At 52.6% G+C, this 9463-nt stretch overlaps 1 protein-coding gene across 1 annotated transcript in view; it reads left to right on the top strand.

The window, feature by feature from the left end:
* Nucleotides 1-3778: 3778 nt before the first annotated feature.
* Nucleotides 3779-9463, top strand: part of SEZ6 (seizure related 6 homolog) — a 26690-nt gene continuing 21005 nt past the window's right edge. Inside the window, exons 1-2 of the mRNA XM_025041614.1 lie at nt 3779-4306; nt 4757-4890. Of these exons, the coding sequence (XP_024897382.1) occupies nt 3886-4306; nt 4757-4890 (555 nt within the window). The 5' untranslated portion in view covers nt 3779-3885. The remainder of the gene's footprint in view (nt 4307-4756; nt 4891-9463) is intronic.

Genomic DNA, 9463 nt, shown 5'->3' with positions numbered 1-9463 from the left:
TGTCGGGGGGAGGGCCCAGGGCAGCAGCAGAGGCAGGGCCACTCCAGGGCTGGGGGCTTCCAGGAAGCTCCAGGCCTCCTTTGCTGTGGGGAGGTTGGTGGAGAGAGGGGTATGGTGTTTCTCAGACCCAGCCCACTTGGAAGATGCAGCCCCCAGCCCAGGGGCAAAGAGGAAAGGAGGGGCGAGTACATTCCTATGTTCTGGCACTAGGTAAACTGGGCAGGTGGGGATCATGGGGTCTATCTTATTGTGGGCCAAAGCTCTGTCCCCCACAGACATGCAGGACTTGAAGGTGGCTGCACTTTGCAGGGGTGGTGCAATATTGCACTCTACATGGAGGCTATACATAAGGAACACCGTCTCCCAGAGAGGAGAGGCCCCACTCTAGAAGCCTGCCTCAGTATTGCCCTGACCAGGGGCTGCCCAGCCTTGAAGTATGGCTTTTCCCTCAGTGCCCCAGGGAAACTGCTATTTAGAGCATTCAGATTCTCATAAAACCTCTCCAAAGTGCCTATTTTATCGCCAAGGACACAAAAGCTTGCCCAGGTTCACATGACTTTTAAGTGACAGAGCTGACATTTGAACCCAAGTATGTGTGACTCTGTGCCCCAGCCCTGTAGAGCAGTGTTGTTGGGTCTCTGGTTTGGGTTCCATACTCAGATATGCCCCCAGGTGGGGGCAACCTGGGTCCCAACCAGGTTTCCTGAGGGCCCCACTTGATTCAGGCTTAACTCAGGTCTCAGATGCCAGAAACTCTGGCCCCAGCTCCACTTCTAACCTACATGAGACTTAGGACAAGTCCATTCCTCTCTCTGGGCTAGAGTATACTCTGCTGGGTAGCTCTTGTCTCTTGTCCCGTGAGATCAGTTGGTATGGAAAGACTAAGGCTTTGAAGCCAGATTAACGTAGGTTCAAATCTCAGTTCCACCACTGTACCAGTGGGCAAGTCCTCATCTCACCTCTCTTTGCTTCAGGGTCTTGGGCTATAATGTGGGAATAAGATTCCCATCTCATAGAGTTGTAGAGTCGATTAAATAACACAAGATCTGGGGACAGCCTGACTCAGTGTCTGGCATACTATAGGTGCCTGGTAAGACTGGGCATCTGGGCCCCTGACGCGTCCTTCCATTGACCACTGCATCACACTCTCCCCTTTTGTCAGTCTTTGCACCTTTAAACTCAGTTAAGCCAGGCTGAGAAAAACCCAGGAATGCAAGTGGGAAGTTACGAGAAGGGCTTCAGGCTTCCATCAGAGTCAACCAGGCTGTCTGGAGATGCCCTCTCCCCAGAAATGGCTTGTTTCCCTGAGATTATCTTACCCTCTCTGACAGTGGGTGGCACCCTCCGGGACCAAGAGGCAGCTGATTGCCGAATCAATTTGCTCGTTTGATATGCTATCTCAATCCCATTTAACCAAGTGTTCAGTCCCCCCAGATAACACAATCAGTGCAATCGACAGTGACGGGAGGTGCCCATTAGCTCTGCTCCATTGCCCAGCACCCACCTGGCAGCCCACGGGAGGAGCTGGCCCCACTATGGTCCCTTCCTGAGACAGAGGATCTCTTTGCACGCCCTTTCCCAATGAAGAATCCCACAGGTAACTATCCTGGGAGCCACGGGCCACATCTCCTATTAGGCAATCCTGGAAGGGGACACTGGAGCCCCAGGGGCTGATGAGAAAAGCTCCTCTTCCTGTGACATGCTAAGATCAGTCTCAGCTCACCTGGCAAAGACCATGTGACATCTGGGGAGGTGGGTAAAGAGAGTAGCCCTGTCCTGGAATGTCACAGGCACTGCCTCTACCTCCCATCCCTGACTCAGATGAAAGACACAGGGCACTGGCAACCATCTGCTCCAGGGGGTATGGGCCTGGCTAGGCATCTAGTTTAGGCAGTGTTGTCAGTGTCTGGCACGAAATGCCAAGGCACAGATGGGCTACTTTAGTAAGCATCCCCAGATAGGGGTTGGTCCTGGTTTCTCAGGGCATTGGGGCACCAAAGCCCCTCTAACCCAGAGGAATGGAGAGCCTTCTGACCTATACCCACCTTCCTCACCCCAATTTCCTCCCTCCTCCCATTTGTCTGACACATCAGAGCTGCCATAGTCTCTTGAACAGAATGTAGGCCATCTGCCACTTCCTCATGCCTGCCAATCCATGGGGCGGGTGTGAGCCTGTGGAATGACAGCCCCACCACCAGACATGCAGAGGAACCGACCTTCTCCTTGCAAACTCTATCTCACTCTGGCTGTATTTCCCTTCAAGTCCTCAGGCAGCCATTTTGAGAGGTATTAGAATCAGAATACCCTCCCAGCTTTCTCAGAGCTGGCAAAATTCTATATGAGCTGAACCTGGAGCCAGCATCCATTGACCTTTTCCTGGTAGTCAAGGATCTGGGGAGCCTAGTGGGCCACAAGCAGAATATGTATTATCTCTCCAGCTAAGTGGTTGAACAAGTCAATATAATCAATAACAGAGCAACCACAGACCAACAACAGCAAATAAGTTGCATCTTCCATAGCCTATCTAATCCACTGGTAGTGGCTGCCTGGATAACTGTTCTGAGAAGGATTCTGAAGTCCCATGTGACTTCAGCAAGAAATAACCAAAATTGGTTAACAATGTCTGCCATGGATTAGGGGTGGGTAGGTAGCATGGCAGATGACCCTTCTATCCCTACTTTGGACCCTGGCTAGTGTCACAAGAAAAATAAAGGGAATTCAGAGAGATATAGCAAATGGGGAAGGGAAGTAATATTACCTCAGTTAATTCTAAAAAGGAACTCCATTTTACAGTTGAGAAAACTAAGGTTCAGAGAGTTTAGGTTATTTGCCTGAGGTCACGGAGCCCCAAAGTGATGGATTTGGAATTTGAAGCCACATCTACCTTACTCCAGAGGTTGGCTCTTCCTACTCTGTTCACATTTATGTCCTAGAAGGACCGGGAAAAAAGAAAGAAAGGAAAGAGACTAAAGAAATGACTGAGAAATGAGAGAGATGGGACAATGAAACCTAATGGAACCCTAAGAAAGATGTCATAAACCCAATAGGGAAATCCAAAATAAAATCCCAAATATATGAAGCATTTCCTAAGACTAATGATCAGCAGTTTCACTAAGAACAGAAAATGAACTTTAACGAACTATAATCTCAGGTAGAACAGTCACTGTGGTGGAGGTGCTCTTGCTAAGGGTGTCATCTCAGGTCAAATAACTGGCCATGTGACTTTGAGCAAGTCACTTCCTTTCTTTGACCTGTTTCCTCATCAGTAAGATAAGGCCTTTGAGCTACATTAGGGATGGCAAATATTTGTCATGTCGGTCTGAGGAATTAAGCATGGCTGCCTGGAGTGCTGTGTTGAGAAGGATTCTGAGGCCAAATCTGAGAACAACAGGAAATAGTGCAATGATAGATAGCAATGTTCACCTCTGGAATTGGAGGGGAAAGGATATCTCATGTACCATCCTTGAATATGTGATATCATCTCACTTTCAGCTCTAAAATTCTATAGCTCCATGATTCTCAATGGTGAGTATACTCCCCAGGGCTCTCTGTCAAAAGAGAGATGGCTCTCCTACTGCCTGGACTGGGTGTGCTGCTGCTCTCTGTGGGGAAGGGGGATAACCTCTGATCATTATTATTTCAGGACTCTCCTCAGAGGCCCCAACCATGGGGGAAGGTCAGGCCCCAGGCCTTGAGGAGATGGATGGAGAGCTGACAGCAGCCCCCACACCTGAGCAGCCAGAACGAGGTGTCCACTTCATCACAACCGCCCCCACCTTGAAGCTGCTCAACCATCACCCACTGCTTGAGGAGTTCCTACAAGAAGGGCTGAAGACAGGAGAGGAGGAGCTGAGGCTGGCACTGCCTTTCCAGCCTGACCCACCTATGCCATACACCCCAAGTCCCCTTCCCCGCCTGACCAACCAGGACAGCCGCCCCGTCTTCACTAGCCCCACTCCGGCCATGGTTGCAGCGCCCACTCAGCCCCAGTCCAGGGAAGGACCCTGGAGCCTGGAATCAGAGCCCCCTGTGCTTCATACCACAGCTCCCCTACCTTCAGGGCCCAGCATGGTAGTACCTACCGCAGGCCCAGGGGAAAGGCCCAGTACTACACCCCCTAGCAGAGCATGGACTCCAACCCAAGAGGGTCCTGGAGACATGGGCAGGCCGTGGGCTCCAGAGATCCTATCCCGGACCGCAGGGCTTGGGATCGAGAGAACCACTGCGACCTCCACAGCCTCAGGGGATGATGAGGAGACCACCACCACCATCATCACCACCGCTATCACCACAATCCAGCCACCAGGTCAGCTACTTGATGGCTTGCAGATCTAGAAATGGGGGATGGGGGAGCTGCAGGGCCCCTAAATTCCTCTCTCCATCACTGTGCCAGCCTGTTTCGCCCTTTGGTACTAAGGGCCAGAATGCAGGAGGCATGTGGATTGGAACCAGATAGACCTCGGTTCAAATCCTTATTGGAAGCAACTACTAGACCCTTGGAATTTTATTTAAGCTCTCTGAGCCTCATCTGTAAAACAGCGGTAGGAATACTTACTTCACTGACCCATCATGAGAACTAAGATTACACACAGTAGGTACTCAAGAGAAGATGGTCCCTTTCTTTAAATGGGAGAATAGATGTCCCAAGAGGTGGGCTTCAACACACACACACACACACACACACACACAGAGTCAGCCTAAATTGGACCCCCTATGCTAGGGTTGGGCTTAGCCTGTGTCTCCTCCTGCCTCTCAGGCCCTTGTAGCTGGAATTTCTCAGGCCCAGAGGGCGTTCTGGACTCCCCCACAGCCCCCAGCTCACCCTCTGATGTTGGTCTGGACTGTTTCTACTACATCTCTGTCTATCCTGGCTACGGTGTGGAAATCAAGGTGAGTGACTTAGATCCGGCAGGGGCAAAGCAAGGGCTGGTGTGCTATCTTTCCGGAAAGGTGCCATGGGGAGAGGTGGGGAAACTCAGGAGTATCTTTTGGAGGGGAGCCTTGGGCCAGGGCTAGGTGATGGGCTTAAAGCATGGTCGGATACTAGACCAAGGAGCGAAGAGGCTCCTGCTCTCCTTCAGCAATGTCCTAGGCTAAGAGGGGCTATAGCGTGCCCATCCTCTTCCCCCCGGGGTTTGATCAGGGGCTCAGGAGAACCTGAAGAGGGATGTCCAGCCCCAATGAGCAGAGGAACGGGTGAGTGTCTAAATCCATGTGGCTGAGTAGAAAGAACACAACGGGGCCTGGCTGGGCCCGAAAGCCATTCACTCATTTATCTACTCTTATTCCTTCAGCAAATATTCCCTGAGCAGCAACTCTGGGCCAGGCCCTGTGCTGGCTCCTAGGATGCAGAATTGGGAAAACAGACATAGCCACAGCATCAGAGAGGTGACCGGTGGTGGAGGAGTCAAACTGACAGCCCCAACCTCCTGCCCCTACCTCTCTAGGCCATCTCATCCCTTTTCATCTTTAAATTCTCTCTTAATCCCAAAACCTGAGCAAGCAGGACCTCACAGATATGCCAGGCTTCTCAACCTCCACATGCCCCAAACCTAGCTCTTCCTTTTTGTTCCTTTAGCCTGTTTGCCACCCCACTCCTGTCTTCATAGACTGACCTGAACCATTTGGAAACCAGGAATAGACCATCACAATGCAATATGGATGGTGTCTGTGAAGCTGTGCAATGTGAGGTCAACTTGGCTCTTCCCTTTCTCTCTTCTCCCAGTCCCATCAACTCACACCCACGTTCTAACACCATGACACTCCCCAGAACTCAGATTGGCCTGCTTCTCTCCCTCCATCACAACCATATGCTTCAGGCGCCAGTATCCCTCCCCCCGATGATGCAGTGGCCTTCTCACCAGTCACCCCACTCTCACTTGCCCCCTACTATCCTTCCTTCACCTACACTACAGTTATTTTTCTCAAACAAAATCGGTCCGACCTCGACACCTCCTCTGAATCCAGGCCAGTCCCCCTGGGCCCATTTTGAGCCACTTTCTCCCTCGTTCTCTTTTCTCCCTTTGCACTGAACAGCTTGCAGCCAACCAAATGGGCCAAGCCCACTTTCCCCTCAAGCCCCAATTGCACATGCTGGTCCCTCTGCCTGAGAGAGCCATCCTACTATCCCCTCCCTGAGGACTTAACCCAGCCCTCACTTTCTCTGGGAATTATCTCCTGGTCCCCAAAGCCTGGGGCTTCCGTCATCCTGGGTCTTATCAGTCTGCCTTCTATCAGTCTGTTTATAGTTGTTCATTTCCTCAGCTAGCCTTGAGTGTCTTGAGTGGTACCCTGGAGTAAGGGGCCCAGAATGGGTGCTCCACGGACTAACTGAACAAATGGACATGTGAATGGAGAAAAGAAGGAATTAGGCAACAGTTGAGAAATCAGGCTGACAACTGAGTACAGGGAATGGGGTAGAGGGAGGAGTCCAGGGAACAGGGCAGCACTACCTGACCTCCACTCTTAGCCTGCTCCCTACCCATCCCAAAGCTCCTGGATCCCAGCCTAGAGCCAGCTATACCTGTCTGGGGCAGCATCCCAGCCCTCCTCTCTGGGAAGGTCAGGTCCAGGCCTTTGAGCCTGGCCCTGCGGTGGGGGGACTGTTTCCTACTACTGGTGGGCCTCTCCCCTTCTTTCTGTAACTGTTTACTCCTGGTCTGCCAAGCCCTTGGCCCTCACTTTGGGCTGACTGGGAGGGTAATTAGGAACAGCCACCATCACCCCCCAAGCCATTAGTGCTCAGTGCCACTTAATTAAGGTAATTAATGTAAAATCATCACCTAATGAGAGGTGGCACCGGCTGTGGCTCACCGAGTAGAAGGCACCAGCTGCAGGTGTGGGAAAGAAGGTGGGAGGGGGCAGATGCCAGGCTGGGTGTCCCCTGCACGCCTGGGCTGGCTACACCTGCCCCGCAAGCCTACCACCCCAATCTGAGGCCCACTGGGCCAGGCTGGGCTCAGTCCTAGTACTCTCCACCACAAAGAGGCGAGATGTTGGTTCTGCCTGACCCGGCCCTGACCCGGCCCTGACCCAGGCATAAGCCCCACTCTAGATGCCCACCCCCATCATGTAAGCCCTGTGTCTGTTGTCTGCTGCTGCCACATTTTTTTCATCAGAATGCAAAAGCCGTTACCAGGCAACCTTGAGAGGAAGACCTGCCACAGCCCTGGATTGCTGTCAGGAAATGTGGCAGAGAAATGCTGGCCCTACCCTCTAGCAGGCCACTATGGGGCAGAGTCCATGGGGACCCTGTGGGCCTTTATGGCCTGAGACAAAGTCTGAGGCCAAGGCAAGGAGGGCCAGGAGGGGAAGGAACAGAATTAGCCAGGTCAGAGCAGGATTTAAGGTTCTTCTTTGAGGGCCAGTTTGGGCAACCTCTACTCCTATCTAGGCCTCTTGGATGCACTATACAGGCCACTTAGAGACCGGAAGAATTACTGACACTGTAGACCCAATGGCTAGTTGGAAAAACCAAGGTCAGCAAAGAAAGGGAATTGCCCAAGGCCACTTAGTTAATCATTAATTAATGTTTTCTGATGAATTTTTCCCATAAATATAATTTGAGCAATTATTAGGTGCTAGGCTCTGTGCTAGGCACCAGGGACACAGCTCTTCACAGTTAGTGGGAGAGTTGGAAATCATAAACAGAATGCTTAGTGCTGTTGGGGATGGGGGTGGGAAGCACAGGGAACTGTGGAAATTCCAGAATGGGGCATACTCCGCCAGGCTGGGGAGTCAGAGAAGGCTTCCTCGAGGTGACAATGCCTGCTTTGAGGCCTGAAGGAGATAAGCCTGGGTTAGAAAGCAGAAGGTATGGCAGACTGGCCCTTGAAGGCTGCTGGGCAGTTTGGACAAGTGACTTTATTGCATAGGAGCAGGAGGTGGACTTAAAGGTTTCTGGATTACATTCCTACCAGAGGCTGGGCCTGGGAAATGCCCTCCTACCCAGGGCTGGCAACTAGGCTAGGCCATGCTGGGCATTGGAGGTTGGATGAGTAAGGCAGCCGGAAGGCCTAGAAGGCGGTCCACTGCTCCTTCGGGCTTGGGGAAAGGCTTGTGGCTTTTCCCCATCATGAGTAAGCCTCTGCCTGCCCTTCCATGAACTCATGAGGATGGCTCAGTGTCGGCAGAAGGGATGGAATCCAGGAAAAGAGGATGGGAGGAACCATGGGAGGAGAGGAGCATTCTAAGGACCCATAAATCACACCCCTGCTCAGGTCAGCCTGACGTCGTGCTGAAGTCCTGCCATGTGACCATAGCTCTGGCTAAAATCTGGGGCCCTGAGCAAGACCCTCTCAATCCCCTTTTAGAGAGAAACAGCCTCAGGGGTTCCAGAATTGCTAACAGCCCAAGTCTGGATCACAGCCCCTCACCTCCTGACCACCACCTCCCTTCAGGGCGCTGCAGCTATTTGTGCCTGCTGAGGCCGAGGTGTCTGAGCTGCCCGCAGGGAAGATGCCAGGTCAGGCCTTCCATGATCAGAGGAGGCTTGCCTGTTTCAGCTGGGGGTTGGGCACTCGGCTAGACTTTCTTGAGAGATCCAGAGAATCCTTCAGGATGAGTACACACAAGCCCCATGGCCCATGCAGGTCCCATCCCTTCTTTAGGCAGACAGTCTTCTTTGAGCGCTCCAGGCCTTTCTGGGCCTGGCACATGCCTCCCACTGTGCTTGGCATTCTAAGAGCCTTCCCATTGCCAGCTTCCATCTTGGCTTGGCTGCTCCCTGTACCATCTGGAGCCTGGGCATAGCTGCCCACCATCCCTGCCCTAGTGCCCCAGGTGGCCCCATTGGAACACACCCCTCCCATGCCAGGCCAGCTGCCAGTTTGATAGCCAAAACACCCTACCCTTCTAGCCAGGCCCAATATGGATGCCAGGAGCAGTGTGGTGAGTCATTGGGTAAGATTTCTGGCAAAGAAATCTTCTGAAAGGCCCATCTAACAGGGGTGTAGGCAGCTTTAACCCCATGGATTTAGGCCCCTCTCCCATCACTAAAGCAGACCTTACCCCATAAGGGTTTGTGGAAGAGCATCAGTCAGACAGGAGCACAGAGTCTGTCATGTAGGACTGGGGTTCCAGTCCTGGCTCTGCAGCCCATCTCTCAGTGACTGGCTAAGCCTCTGGTCTTCTCTTGGCCTCATTTTCCCTCTCTATAAAAGGAGATTGGACCAGATGATACAGAAGGCCCCTCCCAGCCAATCCCTCTGAGTGTGGCTCCTCTTCTTAGTCCAGAAAGCTCCCTCATGGGCCAGACTGAGCAGTGGCACCTCAGGCCCTTGATCCTACTTCCTGCTTCCTAGCAGCTTTAGGACCTGGGCCAGGGAGAGGAAGGCTCCCAGGTACAGTGCCTCCCAGGCAGAGCCCTAGCAGACCTAAGGGTGAGGTGTGTCTACAGCCACCTGTCACCATGGCAAATGCCAGGGTTTTAACAGGGCGGGCCCCAGGTCTCCTCAAGAAAGGG

This window comes from Pteropus alecto, unplaced genomic scaffold (genome assembly GCF_000325575.1).
Source record: "Pteropus alecto unplaced genomic scaffold, ASM32557v1 scaffold98, whole genome shotgun sequence".
NCBI lineage: Eukaryota > Metazoa > Chordata > Mammalia > Chiroptera > Pteropodidae > Pteropus > Pteropus alecto.
The sequence above is the reverse complement of the archived record's forward strand: the minus strand, read 5'-3'. Positions and strand labels throughout refer to the sequence as shown.